Source organism: Tachypleus tridentatus, chromosome 9, assembly GCF_004210375.1.
Source record: "Tachypleus tridentatus isolate NWPU-2018 chromosome 9, ASM421037v1, whole genome shotgun sequence".
Lineage (NCBI taxonomy): Eukaryota > Metazoa > Arthropoda > Merostomata > Xiphosura > Limulidae > Tachypleus > Tachypleus tridentatus.
This window is the reverse complement of record NC_134833.1, coordinates 78,510,834-78,532,561: the sequence shown is the minus strand read 5'-3', so window position 1 is coordinate 78,532,561 and position 21,728 is coordinate 78,510,834. Positions and strand designations below refer to the sequence as shown.

General features: G+C 35.8%; 1 protein-coding gene across 7 annotated transcripts in view; it reads right to left on the bottom strand.

Annotated features, from left to right (window-relative positions):
* Positions 1 to 14,452, bottom strand: part of LOC143225559 (uncharacterized) — a 48,542-nt gene extending 34,090 nt beyond the window's left edge. For 6 of the 7 annotated variants that reach the window (XR_013013923.1, XR_013013922.1, XM_076455238.1 and 3 more), the window contains exons 1-4: positions 14,350 to 14,452; positions 8,602 to 8,716; positions 5,849 to 6,674; positions 903 to 998 (exon numbers count right to left, since the gene is read on the bottom strand). Coding sequence is in view for 5 of the 7 variants with exons in the window: in XM_076455238.1 (XP_076311353.1) it covers positions 903 to 998; positions 5,849 to 6,674; positions 8,602 to 8,716; positions 14,350 to 14,363 (1,051 nt within the window). In the remaining 2 variants the exon portion in view is untranslated. The remainder of the gene's footprint in view (positions 1 to 902; positions 999 to 5,848; positions 6,675 to 8,601; positions 8,717 to 14,349) is intronic. The other variant, XM_076455242.1, reaches the window with a different exon arrangement.
* Between the last annotated feature and the right edge of the window lie 7,276 nt (positions 14,453 to 21,728).

Here is a 21,728-nt window from a genome sequence, read left to right as displayed (position 1 = left end):
AGTATTTTGTTGACTTTTAATTATGTTTATAGAAAATGAAATCTCAAGATCTCTACATTAGTGAGAAATTATCCGAAACTTCACATCTGATAAAAATTCAAAGTTTCGTGTATATTGATGTAGTTCTTATTGGTGATCAGTCGTTAACCTTGAAGTTAAAGGTATGTGCATATACAAGTTAAAGCTTCAAAGGCAAGTATTGCAATACAAGGAGGTTTAAAATATAATGCTTCATATATATATATATATATATATATCAAAGATTAACTTCAAATAGGGATTACAAAAGGAAAGCAAATAAACACAAGCGAATGAATAAAATACTTTATAACAACAGAAATATGTTATAACACTAATTGACTCCAGAATTCTTTGCACAAGTCTCTGGCTACTGGTAGTGGGTAAAGCGCGTGTATACAAAAGAGAACAAAAAATGTAATATAATGCCATTCTCTCGATCAAACCAAACTCTTCGTGCAGTATCTCGTAGAATTGGATTACCTACAGTCCTACATTAATGATCATTGCCGTTATATATGTGCAAAATGAAATAAACTCCCTACGGAAGCTAGCTTTTACAAGTACGACCTTACTTTTAAATTGCGTGACGTAGAAACAGTGCAAGTCTCATTGAATAGTAGTTGTAATGTTTGCCTAAACTACGAGATTAGTTCATACATTTTACAAGGATGTCACTGACTACATGCAGATCATCTGCACAAAATCTTAGAAACGTTTCTACAATATTCCTAGGTAATGATCTACTCCTTGTTAGTTATAGAAGGATGGAATTAGCAGTTTATTTTAACCGTGAAACTATCTCGGAACATCTATATGAATCAGATGGGCTTTATAAAGTTTGGTTGTATCTGCTTGACAAAGTGATTTTAATACGCACTTACCTTCGTCGTCAGATCTGCTTACATTAAGTCTTAGATTTTTTCTTATAATTACTTCTTCAAGCTCTTTCATCAGAGGAGTTGTATATTGCTGATTATCTGAAAAAGAAGATTCAGGTAATTGCTCCCATATGTTTACGATTATCGCGCAAACCAATACAATTGCTATTTGCCCATAGTCGTCCATATTTTTTAACTTAAGATTTGGGAGAATTCAAACAGTCAAATACAATCAGTGCTTACTCCTTAGGTTACTATTGATGATATATATATATAAAGGGTGGGTAGAAATGCTTCTTTTGGAGTGGCTATAACTAGCAGAGAACTTTAGTGGTACGTCCCTTTGGAAAACATTTTTGTAATTTTTACTTGCAATAGTACGTTTGGTAGTATATGAAACTATTTTTACACCTTTAGAGTACGTCATGCATGTATTGGCGCAATTCAGGGAATGACCAAGCAATCCCTCTTGCTCGCTTGCAGTTTTCAGACAGAATAGTGAAAGTTGATTGTCGCTTTTACAGCACATTATTGACCTCAAAGGTGTTTTTGCGCAAATAGGATGTGAATCATGAATATGATAATTCATTCGCGGGGCATGCCAATTAGTAGGCCACTCATGGCTCCAGAAATAAGTAAATAGTCATATGCATACAAAAAGTACACGTGTTTTTTTTCTATACAGATAACGTTAAGCAACTCATTGTAATGCCATTTGTGGAGAAAGTAAGTTTTTGAATGCAAAACATTTTTAGCCGCGGCATAACGGCTAATAGATTTGTTCTAAGTTTTTGTTGTTTTTGTTAATCAATTACAGACTTCCAGCTTACAGCTCTGTCATCTCATGACCGATTTGAGATCCAGTTACACCTTTGGACTTAAAAGATAAAACCCTTTCGATTGATGTATTTGACCTCCCCAAGGTTTCATAGATTAATTTACCCTAATCTTTCCTAAACGAATTTAAAGTGCCGTGACTATTAAATATTCCCGTTTATTTATTAAAATATCTATTTAGCATGCCCATACACTTCTAATTCAGTCACATGTACACAGTACAAATATATTATGAATTTACTTCACGTGATTTGCATGCGTGCTGCTACTTTGTTGTGAAACGAGGTGTCAAACTCAGTTCTCCCGTTTTATAACTTACATTTAGTAGTTCAAGTGTCTTTTGAATTTAGGAAACTCATTGTTTCCAGGTGACATGACAGGTTGACGTATTGTATCATTTTTGTTAATATCCTTAAATATTTTTGTAGTTTCTGTGGATCAGTGGTAAGTCTAAATACTTGAAGGACTGAAAATCTGATTTCTACATGTACGATGGGCAGAACCCATTACATAATTTTATACTTAGAAACAAACTGTTCAAAATTTTTAAAAACAGTTTCAGCAAAGTAATACTATCAAACACATCAAAATAATAATTAGCAGTAATAACTAACAACACTATGTAACACAAATTTTGTTCCTGGATAGTATGTGTTATTTCTTAATTGCTTATGTTTTAAAAGCACAGAAAATGGCCATTATTCCCTTCAAACTTTGCTTTTGTGACCTGGATAATGAAATTTAGAAATTAACCTATTTTCTTTGTAAAAAACGGGCAAATTTGAACATTTTCATTTACATAAGGTCTGAATAAAACAACATATGAATCAAGATTTACATGTATTTATACTAAAGTTATACAAAAATGTTTAGAAGTGAGTAGTTTTTCAAGATTTGCGACTGTAATGTAAATCACTTTCACGCATCAACCCACAAATATAATCTCCCATCATGTTTTCGTTATACGCTCCTTGGTAGCAGTGTTCAAAGTCCAGTATATCTTGGTAGAAGCACACGCCTTGCTTTCATGTTCTCCTTGAATTTATCAAGATGAGCGTCAAGGATATGGGCTTTTAGGGACATCCTGCAGCCCATTTTGATGTAGTTCTTCACCAGAGCCTCAAACATAATTTTTGGTCTTGCTATTGCCCAAGAAGTCCCGAACTATTGCGACAAAGCTGCTCCAAGCTTTTATTTTCCCTTCCTACTGAGTTTCTTGGGGGAATTCTGTGCACTTCAAGATCTTCTTTATTTGTGGTCCAACGAAGACACCAGTTTTGACTTTGACCCAGACAGCTTAGGGAAGAAGTCTCGAAGGTACTTTAAGGATGCAGACTCCCTATCGAGAGCTGTGACAAATTGTTTCATAAGACCCGATTTTATGTGCAATGGTGGGAACAACACCTTCTGGAGGTCCACTAGTGGCTCACACTTGACATTGTGCCTCCCCACAGAAAACTTGGTCCTTTGTGGCCAGTGCTGCCTGTTGTAGTGGACTACGGTTTCCCTGCTGTCCCAAAGGCAAAGATAACAGGGAAACTTGGTAAAGCCTCCTTGGAGACCCATCAGGAATGCCACCATTTTGAAGTCTCCGATAACCTCTCAGCCATACTCATGATACTTCAAGGGAGATGATATCACAAAGTACGTTTTCGCTCTTGTCTTAATAAATTGGCTACACACATAGCAGAATACATCTGGAAAATGCTTGCAGCTTTCGGATAAAATCAGATAGGTCCATGTGTTCACTTAGGCAGCTAGAACTAAACTGAAGTGGTGAGTGGTGAGCCCCTGTATATATATTACTATGGAAAGTTCTAGAAAATTCAAAAAGGTTCTTGAAAATTATTGTAAGTTCAACAACTTTCTTGAAAACTTTTGTAAGTTCTACAACATTCTGGAAAGTTCTTTAAAATTCTTGTAAGTTCGAGAAAATTCTCTATCAGCTACTCAGCACTAAATCTACCTGGAATGTTCTGGAAAATAGGTAAATTTGAAAATTTCATTACCCAGGTCACAAAAGCAAAGTTTAAAGAGAAAATAGGTCTTTTCCATTTACTTTAGGCATAAGCAATTGGGAAATAACATTTTCTGCCCACGAACAAGAAAAAGAAGAAATTTTGTTACATAAAATAATGGTATTGCTAAGTAAAATGCGGAAGAGTTAGAAAATTTAAGTTTTATAAATTTACTAGGTTATTTTTGAGTTGTAGATTCCAGATTCTGTGTTTATTTTCATAATGAGATATTTGAGTGGAAGTCTTGAAACGGTTAACAGAATAGAAAATAAAATGAGAATAATTTTTATCATAAATATACAGATGCAGCACTTTTTACAGACGGAAAAAAAAGATCACGACAGATAATTTACACGTGGAAATAAAAGTTCCGAATTAAAAACAGTCAATTTTTTGCATAAATACATGTGGTAAGCATCATTTTTTTTACAAGTATTTAATAGAGTTGCAATCTGAATAAAAAAAACTAAGGGTTCCTTGATATTTCAAATAACACACTTCATGCAGTATACAGATATTAACATTATTTTTATTAATGCATAATAAATGTGAATAGGAACACGCCCATATCTGGCGGCTCAACAGTTAACTTTTGGGCTTATAACCCTAAAATTCGAGATCTCATTACTGAGGTGTACAAAATACAGATGCCATGCATGGCCAGGTGGTTAAGGCACTCGACTCATAATCCGAGGGTAGCAGGTTCGAATCCCCGTCACACCAAACATGCTCGTCCTTTCAACCGTGGGGACGTAATAATGTGACGATTAATCTCACTATACGTTAGTAAAAAAGTAGCCCAAGAGTTGGTGGTGGGTGGTGATGACTAGCTGCCTTCACTCTAGTCTTACACTGCAAGATTAGGGATGGCTGGCGCAGACAGTCCTCGTGTAGCTATGCGCGAAATTCAAACCAAAATGCAGATATTCCACTGTGTAGCGTATTTTCTCCGATTGGTCGACCCCAATAATCACTAAAAATATGAACTTACTCTATTTGTAAATTTAAAACACAGTTTTCCACTGTTTGATCATACTCTTCTCTCAACGAAAATTATTTTAGACTAATGTCTTAACTTGTTTCTGGTTAGTCGTGGCCAAATAGCTTACCACCAGCAGACCGAAATATTCGAGCCGTGAAGTCGCTAAATACGCTCTGCTCCTTTGGCCGTAGAGGTATTATAAAAAAAAAAATGACAATCAATCTCGCAGTTCGACTCAGAGAACTAGACAGAACTGGGGACGAGAATATCTGAACTCGAGAAGAGTCCTTACCTCGCTGTTTGGCTTATTTGCGCATAAAGTGTAGTTCAGGTTAAAAATTACATTTACTGTTTGTGACTTTGTGTGTACAATGTGTATGTAAAGTCACTTAGAAACAACGTAGAAAGACGGCAGACAGGATCTGAGAAAATATTAACAGTATAGAAGAGAAAAGTTAAAAACATCAACAACATCAAACATAGAACATAAATGTAATTCAAGACCCAGCAAACACACACAAAAAAAAATAAAGACCAAAATAGGCCCAGCATGGCTAGGTGGTTAAAGAACTTGGCTCGTAATCTGAGGGTCGCGAGTTCGAATTACCGTCACACCAAACATGCTTGCTCTTTCAGCCGTGGGGGCGTTATAATGTGTCGGTCAATCCCGCTATTCGTTGGTAAAAGAGTGGCGGTGGGTGGTAATGACTAGCTGCATTCCCTCTGGTATTGCACTGCTAAATTAGGGACGGCTAGCGCAGATAGCCCTCGTGTAGCTTTGCGCGAAATTCATAAATAAAGATAACGAAAAGAAAATACTAAATATTGACAAGCATTAATAAGTAAACATTATATTCAACATATTAATTAAATAGCAAAAATAGAGAGTTTGTTTCAAGCTAAACAATGAACTATCTGTGCTCTGCTTATCAGAGTATCGATACCCAATTTCTACTGTTCTAAGTCCGCTGTACCAGCGATAAGGGTGGGGGCAAAACAGAGCTAAATAATGAGACTTTTCTGTGCTGTCAACGTTACCAACTGTTTATAAATCATTACGAATCCAAAAGTATGATATCAGTCTCGTCAAAATAACATCTTAAACTACTAACCTGGATTTCTTCTCATCTCCTTGACCTTTTTCTTGACCAACTTTGACCTGTTTGCACTTCTATCGGATGCACAACGTCGGACATGCCCTACTTTAAAAGGCCTCTCATCGTCACTGAAGTGGCCAAACAAAAATGGAACACGTCCATGTTTACATTTACTAGACAAAGTACTTATTGCACTATTGTTAGTCATGTCTTCCGGGGAAGATGTGATTTTATTACTTTTGGACAGATGGCGCGTCGACTGTGGCTGACTACCAAATGTTACAAGGCACTGGTGTTCCTCCATACAATTACTGTCACTGTTGGTATCCAGGTAATGGGTACTCCATATTTTTGAGTGTCTGTTTCTACGCTCATTTTTCTTGTCTTTGCTACGGATGCTGCTGAATGGAGGAGGAGATGGGGGAACAAAGTTTGGAGGAGGCTCGTCTAGTCCTTCTACTTGTCCCATCTTTAGAAGGTGTTTGACATGCGCAAACTTCCGTTCGTGTAAAGGATCGAACGGCTTCGGATAGTCACTTGAAGATTCAACAGACATTGAGTTATCTATGCTTTCATCCTCGTCGTCACTGTCACTAGCTTCACTAGAAAAACACATCAGTACTTCTTGTCTCAAGTCTCCGGGACTGTTCGATTTGTCAAGATTGACTGAGAATCCGAACTTTGTTTTCACTTGCCCACTAGTTTGAGTGCTCAGGTATTTTTCTACCTTGAAAACGACATTAGTGCTCGGTGATGAAAGAGGAGATGATGGAGACAGACGCGTTGTGGGACTTTTTTTTGGTTTAGGTAGTAGCTCGATAGATGGTCCAGATGTTAGAGGCTGTAAAAATACTTATAGTTGGTAAACTGAAGAAAATACTTAAAGAACAAGGTTTTCTTTCTATAAGAGGGACGGACAGTGAACAATAACTGAGCAACGTATTCGAACTGTAAACACTATATACACTTAAATACATATATTGTTTCTAAACATATAAATATTTTCGTGTTCAAATCTTAAGGATTTAACCAAAGTTTTCAATATTAGAAAGGAAAAAAAAGAGACCAACTGTCAGACAACACATAAAAGATATACACGTATTTAAACATACGCGTTTACAAATTAGTTATATATATATATATATATATATACACGTAACTACTATAAATAAAACTAATTCGAAAGCTGCTAATAAGGAACGGTAAAGTGCGTCCTACAGTAATTATTTAAAACTATTTTGTTTGGTACTTTCTCGTTAACAGTTGAACAAAACTGTTGATTTTTCTATATAATACATATGTGATAATTGTTTTTTTATTCAGTTACAAGAATGACCCACTTCTAATTCAAGTGCAGTACTTAATTTCTAACATTTATATTTTCATAGTTTTAGAATGCACTTTTTGTTTGTTTCAAATTAAGCACAAAGCTACAAAATAGGATATTTGTATTCTACCCCCCATGGGTATCACAACCCGGTGCCAGTGGGGGAGATTTCTATAATGAACAATATCACTTTTAGTCAACATTTGAAACAGGTGACGGGTGTGTGTTGTTTTTTTTATAGCAAAGCCACATCGGGCTATCTGCTGAATCCACCGAAGGGAATCGAACCCCTGATTTTAGCTTTGTAACAGGTGATGGAGGAATCTACTATCACACAAAGCTGCTCAAAAGGCTGTTTATTATTTGTCCACTGGGGGAGGGAAATGTGAAAGAGAACAAATTAGGAGACGTATTGTTCACAGCTTCAAGAACTAAATTGTAAATGTGAAGATGATGAAAACTAAAATAAGGAAAATAAAATTAAAGTGTTTTCGATAAACGAATTTCATTGAAACCATGTTTGTTTGTTTTTGGACAAAATGTTTACCATGTTTTACTTTTGTATTTCTTGTACCTTTTTTCAAGAATTTGGTAATTCCAAATAATGAAATATATCATTGTACTTTTACTCCTTTAATAATTCAATCTATTAGAAAGCATAAACTTTGGGGAAAACATTTTTCAAAAAACTATTTTTTTTTCTATTTTCTTAGCCAAATGTCCCAACTTGTTAGACTAGTATCCACAAATGGCTTGCAAAAGCAACACATGCATTTTTATTTTATTTTGAATAAGTCTGTAGTTTATCTGTGCATATATGGTCCACGTTTTACAGGCTGTAAAAGTTTGTTTGTGAATTTCGCGCATAGCTACACGCGGGTTATCTGCCCCAGCCGTCCCTAATTTAGCAGTGTAAGACGAGAGGGAAAGCCACTGGTCACTACCACCTAGCGCCAGCTCATGGGCTACCCTTTTACCAACGAATAGTGGAATTGATCGTGACATTATAACGCCCCCACGGCTGAAAGGGCGAGCATGTTTGGTGCGACAGGGATTCAAACCCGCGACCCTCAGATTACGAGTCCAACGCCTTAAACCACCTGGCCATGCAGGGCCTGCCTGTGAAAATACTTATAGTTGGCAAATTATAACATCATACTAATATGATATATATGTATATTAACTGTTATATCGTGTTTTAAATCAAACAACATCTAAGAAATATATATGGCAATGAAGTATTCAAATACAGATGTGAAGCTACATTTATTCAGCGTTTAGAAAGAAACTAAAAACAGTCACGAAGTAAAACTACAATGTGTAATACCGTTACTACATTGACATGGTTGGCACAGCACAGATAACCTATTATGTAACACTGTTTAAAAACAAACAAATAATTTATAATGCATTAACTTTTTATAAAAAATGTAAGCTTTACCGAATTATCATCGCCTTTGTTGCTGTCATCTGCCGAGGACTTGAAACAATATTCGGAGCACCGTAAACCTGTTGGTGGACAGTTTATTCTTTGTGGTGGTGGCGCTAAAGGTATTCTGTATATATGTGATTAAAAGTGCTATATTTAAAAAATAAGCATAACATTTTATCTTAAAGTTTATAACTTAGTTATTAAAAAATGTAGTTTGTTATATTAAAAATGAATTATAATTTTACATTTTAATCGTTTGTTACATAAATATTTACATGTAACTAATCACATATTATTCGCACATAGTTACTGAAAATATTGTTCAAGGTCTTGGAGTACACTCCTCCTGGTGGTGGAAGAGAATAACAGAAGTATGTTAATTCTGAATGAATAAAACTAACTGCCCCTTAGCTGTAGTTTTCTGTACTTTTTAATGTAACTAAATCATAACAGGAAAGCATATAAAACACAGAATTTTCAGCAGTTAATACCCTCTAATTATGTCGGATGTAACAGTTTCATATAATAATTATTTAGAAATGGTCGGCTGAGTTGTAAATAACAGTTAATGTTAATACCCAAGTTATTATAGAGCGACACAGGTGTCTCTAGACATTAGATATTTTCGGTTTGGAAAGGTGAAGCAATAGGTGGGATGGACACAATGTTAATAATGTCAACGCTGTGCTTGCGCCATTACTGTCTAAGTACTTGTTTACACGTGGTTTCAGAACTTCCACATTTTGTTATCATTCTTAAGTGGTGGCTTCAATTCATCATTGCTTAATAATCAAACAACCGTGTTCTTTGATACCACCTAAGACTAACTCTACTGTCTATTCACCATGAACTGTCAGCTGTCCATGGTTTGAATTTGAAGTTTTATATGATAAGAAGTATGAACGTCGGATGCTTTTCTCTATTAATTAACTATCAACTATTCGTTTTGTACACAATTAATCTGTGTGTTTAATTGTGCGGAAAACTCACATTTGATCGTTGTTGATGGAGGACACATTAAACACACGAACAAACACATATCATATATACTCGTATATACATATAAGCCATACCAACACACATCTATATACATATAATTACTGGAGGAGAGCTGATTATTCCCCTTGTACACACCTTTGGTTATAGTCAAAACTAATGTTGTATGATTTTTGCCTTTAAAACTTTCGCTGCGTTGTGCTCTAGACTCTACAGCGTGCTATGTGCTTACATTTGCAACATAAACTTCTTTTCCTGTATCTTCATAGAATTTAATTACCATGGCTACGTATTGATATGGCCCTGGATGGCCAGATGGTTAAGGCACTGGACTCGTAATCCGAGGGTCACAGGTTCGTATCCAGGTCACACCAAACATGCAAATCTGGGGGTCGAGGGTTCGAATCCTCTTCGCACCAAACATGGTCACCCTTTCAGCCGTGGAGGCGTTATAATGTGACGATCAATCCCACTATTAGTTGGTAAAAGAGTAGCCCAAGAGTTGGCGATGAGTGGTGATGACTAGCTGCCTTCCCTCTAGTCTTGCACTACTAAATTAGGGACGGCTAGTGCAGATAGCCCTTGTGTAGCTTTAAGCGAAATTCAAAATAAACCAAACATATTGATATCATCCGTCTCGTGGGGAATATCCAAGGTTTCTAATGGTTACTGTGTAGAGTAAGTTAATGTAATTACTGCATATCTTTAGTAGGGTGTTATGGTTTCGCAAGCGTTTTCAGTAAATTCTGCGTTTTTACAACATTCAATGCTTAAGCTGTAGTTATTGAATAATGCTGAGTAGACGTGTATCCTTTAAACAAAAATGATGCGTTCTTTGAGGTTTTTCCATCCTATCATTTCAGATAATCAAATCAATGAGTGTTAGAGAAGCCTCCAAGATTTATCCTAAACAATTTTTGAAAACTGCACGCATGTAAAGTTTGCGGTGCGTGTACATATATTAAGACAAATAAATTACGTAACTGCAAGCAGTAGGCGCAAGTTATTTCTAAGTGCTACTAAAGGATGAATGAAAATAACGTAACAAACTGAAAGATTATACTTTAACTTCATAAACAACCTATTTTAATAGGGTTGAAACTATGTATCCAATTAAAGTTCCGCACTGAAACTAAACTCTGTTGTAGAAATACTTAACTCTAGACAATCTCTGATTATCGTCATTAACTGCTGTAACTGTTACTTCTTATTCACTGTTATTATTGTCAGTTAATATATATGGTTTTAAAAAATTAAAATGGGTAAATACTCTAGTTTTATTCGTTTCACACAAACTTCTAGCATTGATAAATTTGTAATAATGCCATACTAATAACGTATTCTTATGGTTGTCACAGAAAAAAGTACTGAAAAGTTAACAGAAAAGCACTTTGGTCTATTATTTTTACGCGATGTTTAACTGTTGTACATTAGTATCTTTATGATATATAGTCATAGCATGCCTTCTACCTTCTTATTTTAATATACAATGCTTAAAACTTTCTCGTTTATTATAAGTTTATGCAATTTTTGCATAACATGTGTTAAAAAAACCGTTAAGTTAATTTTGCTCAAGCAGCCCTTGTCCCTTTTTTATTTTCCAGAGATCGCCTGTTCTATCCATAGAAGAATATAGATGTGATGTTGTATTTTGTATAAGAATGTAAAAAGACAGTTAGTGTCTTCCAATGGTAGGCCCCCATACCTCGAGGATATGTCTTTTCAAATTAATTTTCTGTGAATCTTCTCTTGTTAACAGGTTATTTTTTTAGTTGTGTACTTTACCATAGAATGCCAAGTCTGCCTGACATGGAAATTTTTGCTGACCTGGTAACAGTTGCTGACCAAAATATATATTTTTTTTACATTCATCTTTGTTGTTCCCAAAACCTGCCACTTTGTACAAATACATATACACAGTGTAATTAAGGAGTGTTAGTCGAAAATACAGAAACTCAGATCTTTAAAATTTACTTGTTTATTTTAGAATATTTTGCACAAAGTTACACGGGGGTTATTGTGTTTCTAGTCGTCTCTAAGCTTATTCTGATAAACCAAAAAGAAGGCAGCTAGTTAACAGCACGACCACCATATCTTGGGCTACTTTAATTGAATAGTGAGATTTAGTTGTCATTCGTGTAGTTAAAATACGCTACTCACTAAGCCATGCCCGGTTTATCTAAACAAACAACCACACTACTACATTCACCTGTAAACTATAAGAGGCGAAATATGGTAGATATCATATAGTAAACGTAACATCTGTATACTGTTATTACAAGCTAATAATTAACAACTCTATGACATAAAGCGACCTCTGTCTATATTTTTGTCCGGAAATGAAATTTTCAATATATCATTTCTACAAGACTGACAACAATTTAAATATTCATCCTTGTTAGTGAGTTTCACTTAGGCACACCTTCTACCTGAAATCGAAAAAAAAATCTTTGCCTCGCTTGGAGCGAGGACTTTTGTTCAAAAGTCCCACAATAAATTATTAGGTGAGTAACAATAACTACTGTAATAGTTGTCTACTTAGATCATTTACTAGTGCTTTTTCGACATAGAAATACGATGTAGTAACGATATATTTATTTTAAAAATCAGATGTATTATAAGATTCCGATTTCATAGGTTAGCAAGTATACCGTTGAATTTGATAGAAAATTAGAATATGACTTTGGTGTTACGACAAAAGAAATTGTGTCTGTAATCAGGAATGATTTAGGTCACGTTGGGTCTGGGGCAGTAGAATAGCATCTGCTACCCCCTCCCCGATAAGTACGAGTGTATAAATGTTTCATTTTTATTTTTTTTCTTTGGAGGCCAATTTTGTATCGGTGTCTTGATGAGGCTGTTCCTTCTGTCCCTCTCCCCACTTAATATTTTTTATGGCTCAATCTGTAGCGTGTGCTTGACTTGTGCCCACTCAGTCTAGCAATCTTTAATTAATTCTAACCATGCAATGCTATACATTGCGGAAGAATGCCTAGCATTAACTTCATGTGCGTTATCATTAGTTAGTTTCTTACTGTTCACGTTAAAACTTATTAGTCATTTCCTGCTTTAACTATTAGTATCACATATCATCAACTAAGCAATAATGTTACGACTATCACGTTAGCCTTTATTGTATTGTATGCTGCTATTACTTTCTAACAACCGTGCATGCTTTTTGTCATTAAATAATTGTTAACCATACATGTCATACATCACCATATTCTAAATATGAATTTAACACAAAAGTTCATTCGATATTCACAATTAATGAACTGTTAACAAAAGTTCTATACTCTAATGTTACCCGGCATATACTACACCGATATGTGACTGTTAACATTCATATAGATCGTTTATTCAGCGTTATTATTTTAATATAACTCAAACATAGCTCTAGTTTATCAAATAACAATATTAGTTTTTTCCACAGTATTTGTTTACCTCTTTTGTTAGCACTTTGTTATTTCTTTGCTGTATTTGGGGCGAGTTTTTCAGTCCGTTCGCATTTAGTGAGAGCTAAAGATACACGTGTTTAACTGTTAGGATACCCTCCGCCAATGAACCGTGATTTTTTACCATGAAACGAGTGTTGACTAAACAGTAAGGCTTGATCGATGCTGCGTTACAGTAGTTATGGTAACCCAAAGTTAAGACATGCTTGTTGCTGCGTTACAGTAGTTATGGTAACCCAAAGTTAAGACATGCTTGTTGCTGCGTTACAGTAGTTATGGTAACCCAAAGTTAAGACATGCTTGTTGCTGCGTTACAGTAGTTATGGTAACCTAAAGTTAAAACATGCTTGTTGCAGAGTTACAGAATTTAACAAGTTCTGCTTCAAAAAAGTTCCGCGTTGGAACACTTACAATATTAAAATAAGAGATACGATTTCACTCGGAAGACGCAGCAGACAATCCGATATGGCTTTTTTTTTTATAAGAAAGACACGTGTTCATTAAAAAAAAATGGTAGTAAAATTTAATCGTTACTGAGTTATACCAGTTATAGTGACCGTAAATATGAGTTACAGCGGTTGTAGTAATCTCAACTTCATCTTAACAAAGTGAAAGTTAAGCCTGATCGTCACTGAGTTATAACGGTTATAGTAATACTAACTTTACACTAATAAAGTGGCAGTAAAACCTGATCTCTAAGTTCCAACGGTTGCTGTAATTCCAACTTTACCTTAACAAAGTGGCAGAAAAACTCGATCGTCACTGTGAAAAGTAGTTGTAGATTCTGTTGCTAGTCTTCCCTAGTTCACGTTATTTTGTTTTGATGTTCGGAAATTCGTAGTACTGAAGATGTTACCAACATTATGGTTTACACAGTAACAAAAGCTGCGAGGTTAGTTAGAAGTAAAGCAGGATAACGTATTCGTGATACAAGACTGATAAGATTAACAACGTGACTTTAATATACACACCTTAAATTATCCATGTTAGTCTTAACAATATTCTACACAATTTAAAAACTCTGCAAAACAAACAAAAATCAGTACACTGGTTAAAAAATACTTAACCTAAAAGGGTATTATTCACAATACTAAATACACGATATGCTAGTAAGTAAACAGTTTTTGCCCATCATTAGCGTCAAATTCCTTTGTAGTCAGTAAAACAAAAATCTGATGTTGTAAAAGTGAATTACAACTAAACCAAATCATGCCTTTAACGACAGTATTAAAGTAAACAACAAAAACAACAACCTTGTAAATATGTAATTATAAGTAATTATTAAAAAACTCTAAGATATTTCTACCTTATGTCTGCCATACCATAAAGATGGGTTCTGTTCTACTGGATGAAGTAAAACGGGTCTTTGTACCCAAGCGTTGTTCTTATCAGTTATTGTTGGAAATTTGACTTTATCTTATACTCTCTTTCAGTTTGTCCCCTGGTGGGACAGCGATAAGTTTAAGGACTTACAACGCTAAAATTTTGGTTTATATTCTCCGTTTTGGACACAGCACATAGACCAATGTGGTTTTGTTTTAAAACAGTTCCCTAGAAAGTGTGTCTTTTCAGCTAACTATAGGATATTTTGTAAAGTATTCGCCTCAGTTTATTAAGAAATAACCTGTTTTAAATAACTTTTGCACACAAATATATCTGTATTTATTTCTTTTGTTGGATTTCGTGCAAAGTTGCTCGAGAACTATCTCAGCTAACCATCCCCAATTTTGAAGTGATGGACTAGAGAGAAGATAGTTAGTCACTGCCATCTGCTGTCAACTCTTTTTCTGACTGATTAGTAGTGTTTGACCGTTATTCTTAAAACGCATCCATGGCCCTAAAGAGCGTAGCACGATTTTATTTATCTATTTTTGTTTGTTGTTATTGTTAATGTGGACTCAAACAACGGAGTCCCAACGCTACAGTTCAGTACACTAACCACTGGACTCCGCTCGGATCCTACATACGTATGCATGTAGACGGGTCTGGTGGCTAAGGTACTCGATTCATAATCTGCGAGTCGCGGATTCGAATCTCTGTCACTGAATATGCTCGTCCTTTCAGCCATGAAGGTGTTAATGCCACTATACGTTAGTCAAAAAGTTGACGGCGGGTGATGTTTACTAGATGCTTTCCTTCTAGTTTTTCACTACTAAATTAAAGATGGGTACCTGGAGAGAAGATGGTACTAGTAACTAAATCTGTTTGATGATCACTGGAACGAAAAAGAAAAAGAAAGTATATATCAAAGTCGTATATTTACCTGATTTTACAAACAGATAAAGTGTCTGTTTTATATTATGTCCAGTCTTTACTTAGTAACTCTAGAAATTCAAGTCAACTCTAACACCTATTCTGTAAAACTCTTTTTTGGGGGGAGGTTGTGGGATGAATATGTTTTTCTACGTTTCCTATGTATTCTTGTAGAAATGAAGTTTTTAAATTGGGTAAAATTTGAAAATGGCTTTATCCAAATGAATAACCAATGGATAATGGTAGGAGATGGAATTTTAGGATAAACTATGATTCAAGAGAATGGCAAATTCCTGATGTTGGGCTTTTAACATTTCTACATGAGGTCGTGTCTGCAATCACCACATGGAATACAGACTCAAAAACGGAAAATGCAACTCAAAACTTCCAGACATGCTGATTAATTTTCACCTGAAGTTTTAGCCTCAGCTTACAAAGAGCTCATCCATTTTGATATTGCATCCTACAAACGATATCTTCTGCCAAAATGTTTATTGTAACCTCGGATATTCATGAATAACGTGTTGTTCTCGCCAATTAGATTTAAAATGCTGTAATGTTTTTTATCAGTCATATACAAATGCTGTCATAGTACCTGATCAAAGGTTATTTTCAACACGAAAGAGGGCGTTATCGTTATTACAGTATAAGAAGTTTAAAATAGTAGCACACTAAGGCGCCCATTAACTGTATGTATCGAAGAACCTCACATCGTAGTTTTGTATAAAAAGAAATTCCATTAGAGTTTGTAGCTCTTTTTACACATATATAAACATATCATTGCTCTGGTAAGTTTTTCTTCATTCTAATCGTGATTAGAATGACTGAATAGGTTTTGTAACTTAATTATTTGCAGGTGTTATTTATTTTAAGATATTTACGGGTACGTTAAACGCTTGTTTTACTTTATTATTAGTTTTTATTTAGTATCTATTGTCAGTTATTAGCAGGAATCACTCATTTATATAGGCCTGGCATGGCCAAGCGCGTAAGGCGTACGACTCGTAATCCGAGGGTCGCGGGTTCGCGCCCGCGTCGCGCTAAACATGCTCGCTCGCTCTCCTAGCCGTGGGGGCGTATAATGTCACGGTCAATCCCACTATTCGTTGGTAAAAGAGTAGCCCAAGAGTTGGCAGTGGGTGGTGATGACTAACTGCCTTCCCTCTAGTCCCACTGCTAAATTAGGGACGACTAGCACAGATAGCCCTCGAGTATCTTTGTGCGAAATTCCAAAACAAACAAACTCATTTATATTTTGTAGTGAATTATGTGAATTGACGTCAACAAATAATGCAACAGTAAACTTTAAAGTGTTATTTAAATAAAGAGAACTTTTTATCGAAATAACTACATGAAATTCTACAGAACAATAGATTTGTGAAATAATTCAATAAAATACTACTAGATGAAAATAATTATCTATTTATTATGTACTAACTTTTTGTTTTTACATGCTATGTGACGTAATGTGTTCCTAGTTAAAGAAGTCGGGTTAATTCATTATTCTTCATTACATAATCTACGAAAGCATTTGACAGGCATTGTCAAAATAAAAGACAAATCTAAATCATTATATTGTGTAAAATAATTAGTTACGCAATATTAGTCAAAGAAATGGTTTTATTTGTGTTTTTATGAAATAGTGGTTAAATTAAAGTTTTATCTTACAGAACAAATAATTCACCGTGCCAGTAATATTCATTTACAGAGTGAAAATAATCGTTAGAAATGTAATTGTGTAATGTTCATTTACAATCTTTAGATAACTGTTATAAATATAATTAACTATGAAATCTCAACTTTTTACTTTGTTTAAAATAAAATCTTACTTTATCCTACATTTAAATGATCAATCAGCCACTTTAAAGTAATAAAATAACACAATTTATTACAATATTTTGTGTAATAGTTGGACAGTAAACTACCCTACATATGTTTTTTGGTAGTACGTATATACTCTGTGGTTACTTTTTAGTGATTTCAGTAACAAAAACTAGATGATTGGTTAATGATAAATGTTCAGCAATCGAGGAACTATCCGTACTTCTAAAGTTGCATTTGTCTAATAAATGGTATGGAACAATACAAGCAAGAGAATGTATAAACATTTGTCCTGAATAAAATGTTGAATTCCGAATAATGTTATATATTTGAAATATCACCATATGATTTGTAATAAAAGTATCTCATAACTTTTACCTAGTGTAACATGAAACGATTATAGGTATATAACAACAAAGACGGTTGACTGTAGTTGACTACTCGAACATTTGCATTTTTATTTTTTCTCCATAGTAAGCAAGATGCATGTTGACTGCAAAGTTTTATGTCTGAGATTATGGATGTTGGCCTTTGTGCTCGTGGTCATTTTGATCATCTTATACTTTATTGTGATAACTCAGACACCTGAACAGAGAATTCATTTGTCGTCCACAGACATGAAAGTGGCTGACAGCGTCTCCACTATCTTGTGTGAGCAGCAGTTTGTTTCTTCCAAGCACTCATTGGACATCTACCGAGTTGGTAAGAAATCAGATATAGAGTAAAATATGTTTCATACGCATAAAGCTAACTACAGTCTTCAAATGTCTTGGGGAATGTACAAGGTTCTTCGTTTTTACATGCTTTCTGGTTCGAGATTACAATTCAACGCCTGCAGTAATAATCCAGATGCAAATGTATTCATTGCTAAAGGACATAGTAACTTGAAGCGATGTGTGAGAAGAATAGCAAGTGAATTTTTGGAGGATTACCTAGAAAATGATTTCCCTGACATGGAAAACAGCTTTAAAGATTACTCTGACCTTTCTGAAACGATCAATAAACATCTCAAATGGAAGAAAGTGAAAGAAACTATCCCATCATACGTTCGACATTGTCAAAATGCTATGATATTTCAACAAGTCCCTACAAATTGTTATGGCCAGAGTGTCAATGTCAGTATTGAAAGTACCGACATTTATTACATCGTATTAGAAAGTTTCCAGCCTCAAGAGGTTAGCCGTATTAATATGTATGTTACACTAAAAAAAACAGTTTACAGTTTCGGCCAATCAGACACCGTTTGTGCTAATAAATCTCAATGTGACGTAAGCTTGTCTTTCGCTACTACAGAACGCTTAGAGGTTTATGCACCTTCAAAACCAAATGCTGGAAGCGTAACTTTTGGTGTGGTATTTTCGTGCAAGCCAAGAAGTTTGTTTTACATCCTCGTATTTTTATTGATCCCGCTAATTTTTTTTACAATACTGGGATTCTGTCTAAAGGTTTGCATCTGCAGCGAAAAACCACAGAAGAAGATTGTCAATTTCATTTTACTTGGAAACAAAGGTGACAAAAAGACCATGCAAGACCCACTATTAGGACCAGAAATGACTTTATTCACTCGTGGATACAACAGTAGCAACTTCACTACAGTGCAAGAAACAAAACCGTTTAAGACAGGGGTTCCCAACCGGTGGGTTGCGACCCACGAGGGGTCGCGAAGCCTTGGCAGGGGGGTCGCAAAGCCTTGGCAGAGGAGTCGCGTAGCCTTGTTAGAAGTAGCTTGGGATAACGTTAATTTTATTTCATCAATTACATTTTCATGCACTTACATTTTTTTTTGTTTCGGTGCAAAGCAAAACGTGTGCTACGTTAGTTCAATGTCATTAGGTGATATTATGGGTGTATGTATGCGTGCCTGTGGGAATGTGTATGTGTCTGCAACTGTATGTATGTGCGTACTAGTGAGTAGCGAGTATGTAAGTGCACGCGCATGTACGTATGCTTGTGTATCTATTTAGCTGTGATTAAGTGTGTGTGTGCTCGCTGTCGACACGTAAGTCACATGTCCGTTGTTGATTGATGGATGACGAATCGCGTGACTGGCCACGCTCCCTTCCCTCCCAATACTTACCCCATCATTACTCTACCTGCACCCCCCCACAAGTAGTCAAGGTAAGATCTACAGTTGCCAAAGCGTTCATTATTCAACATTTTTATTTTATTTTAACAAGGAGATAAGTAAGCAGTAGAGGTGAGTTGTGTCCATGGCTAAACGGCACAGATACTCAGAATGCTACCTCAACATTGGCTTCACCACTGTGCTCGCCAACGACGGCATCGAGAAACCACAGTGTGTTTTGTGCCATGCTGTCCTGAGTGCAGAGTCAATGAAACCATCAAACCTCAAGCGTCATCTCGAAACGAAACATCCAGAACACGCAAAGAAGGGATTGGATTTCTTCATACGGCATGAACGGTGTCTTAAAAGCCAAAGAATCGATAGAAGTGGGTCGTTTCAGCAGCAGAGTGCAGCCGTAGTGGAAGCTTCATATGAGATTGCATTCGAAATTGCTAAACAAAAAAAGCCTCACACGATTGGAGAAACACTTCTTAAACCCTGCATGATGAAAGCAGTAAATCTTATTCTTGGAGAAGCCAGTGCAAAGAAGATGCAGCAAGTATCCCTGTCAAATAATACTACACAGAGGCGCATTTCTAAAATGTCTATGGATGTGAAGGAACAGGTTTTGACTGAAATCAAGGGTTTCCCTTTGTTTTCCTTTCAGCTCGACGAGTCAACAGATGTAAGTTCATGTTCTCAGTTGCTTGTCTTCGTGAGATACATTAATTCAGGTGACATCAAAGACGAATTCTTATTCTGCAGTGCACTTGAAACCACAACAAAAGCTGATGATGTCATGGAAAAAGTTTCAACTTTTTTTTCAAGACGAAGATCTTCAATGGGAAAACGTGTGTGAGGTTTGTACGGATGGGGCACCTGCTATGCTGGGATCGAAATCAGGATTTCATTCGAGAGTGAAGAAGCTAGCACCTCAAGCAAAGGGCATCCACTGCATGATTCACCGATATGCTCTCACCAGTAAGACTATCCCTGCCTTTCTGCAGGAAGTGGTTGAATCTGTAATCAAAATTGTAAACTATGTGAAGACTCAAGCACTCAACACTCGCCTATTCAAAGAACTATGCAAAGACATGAATGCTGACCACGAAGTCCTTCTCTTCTACACAGCAGTACGTTGGTTGTCGAAAGGAAACGTTATTAATCGTGTCTTTGAAATGAAAGATGAAATAAAGCTATTCCTGGAGACTCAAGAAAGAAAAGATCTTGTAGCTCACTTCGAAGATGAAGCATGGAATAAAAGGGTTGCGTACCTAGCCGACATTTCTGACCAGCTGAACAAGCTCAATTTGAAGCTTCAAGGAAGGGAAACACATGTTCTCCTTTTTCAAGATAGTCTTCGGGCCTTTGTTTCTAAACTGCAGAACTGGCGTCGGAAAACCAATCTTGGAAACATCACTATGTTTGAAAAACTTTGTGGAGTGACGGATGAGTCTCAGATCCAACTGGATCAGTTCCTCAAGGATGAGATTACCGAACATCTTCAGTCTCTAGAAAAGGAAGTCGAGCGTTACTTCCCTGAGCTATCACAGGAACAGGAGGCCTTGGTAAGGAACCCATTTTGTACTGAACTTGATGTATCCAGTATTCCAGATAATGTCCAAGATGAATTTCTGGATCTAAGGAACGACTCTTCAGCTCGTGATCTTTACAAGGTGAAATCCGTGACGCATGATAGCTTTACGTGTCCTTGTTCCATTTGCTTCTAGCTACTTGTGTGAGGCAGGATTTTCCACTCTTGTCAATATAAAAACAAAGAATAGGAACAGATTGGATGTTGGAGATGACATGAGACTGGCTCTAACAAACGCTCGGCCACGAATTTCAAAGCTTGCTGCTGAAATGCAACATCAGGCATCTCACTAGCTGGGTTGGATAGCTGTTCAAACCTATGTTAATATTATTTTAAGAAATATATGTTCTTTTTGTGAATTCAGGTTAAACCAATGTGATTTAATTTGCAAATAAATAATTACCGAATTTTTAAATATTTTTTAGATGTTTCTTTCCCTCTCCTTCACTGAAAATAAAAGAAAAATTAAGCTGCTGATAGTAAGCCCTAAGTAGGGGGTCACATGGGTTTAAAACTTTTAGGTAAGGGGTCGCGAGTGCCAAAAGGTTGGGAACCCCTGGTTTAAGAGCTCTCAAGATGCTACTGAGAGAAATGTTAATCAAGCACCGGCAGCAAGTTCCGAAATAATTCCAGCTTACATATAATTTAACAGGACACTAACATACTCCACACCACCAATCACATACTCTGGCAAACCAGCATCTGCGGTTAATTAAAACAATCCGTCATATAGCGCCACATTAATCTGTTATTTTTTTCGTAATTTCAGAATTCGTGCTTTCTTTTTTTTTAAGTTTTCTAAATAAAACACAATTCTTTATATTTACTAGATTTTTTTAATATTTAGTTTTAATATGTTGTTGTCGTGAGGAGACTACCCACACCACTCGCTCATCTAATGATTCTCTTTTACTTGTTACCCCTGGTGGTTCATCGGAAAGTCTGAGGACTA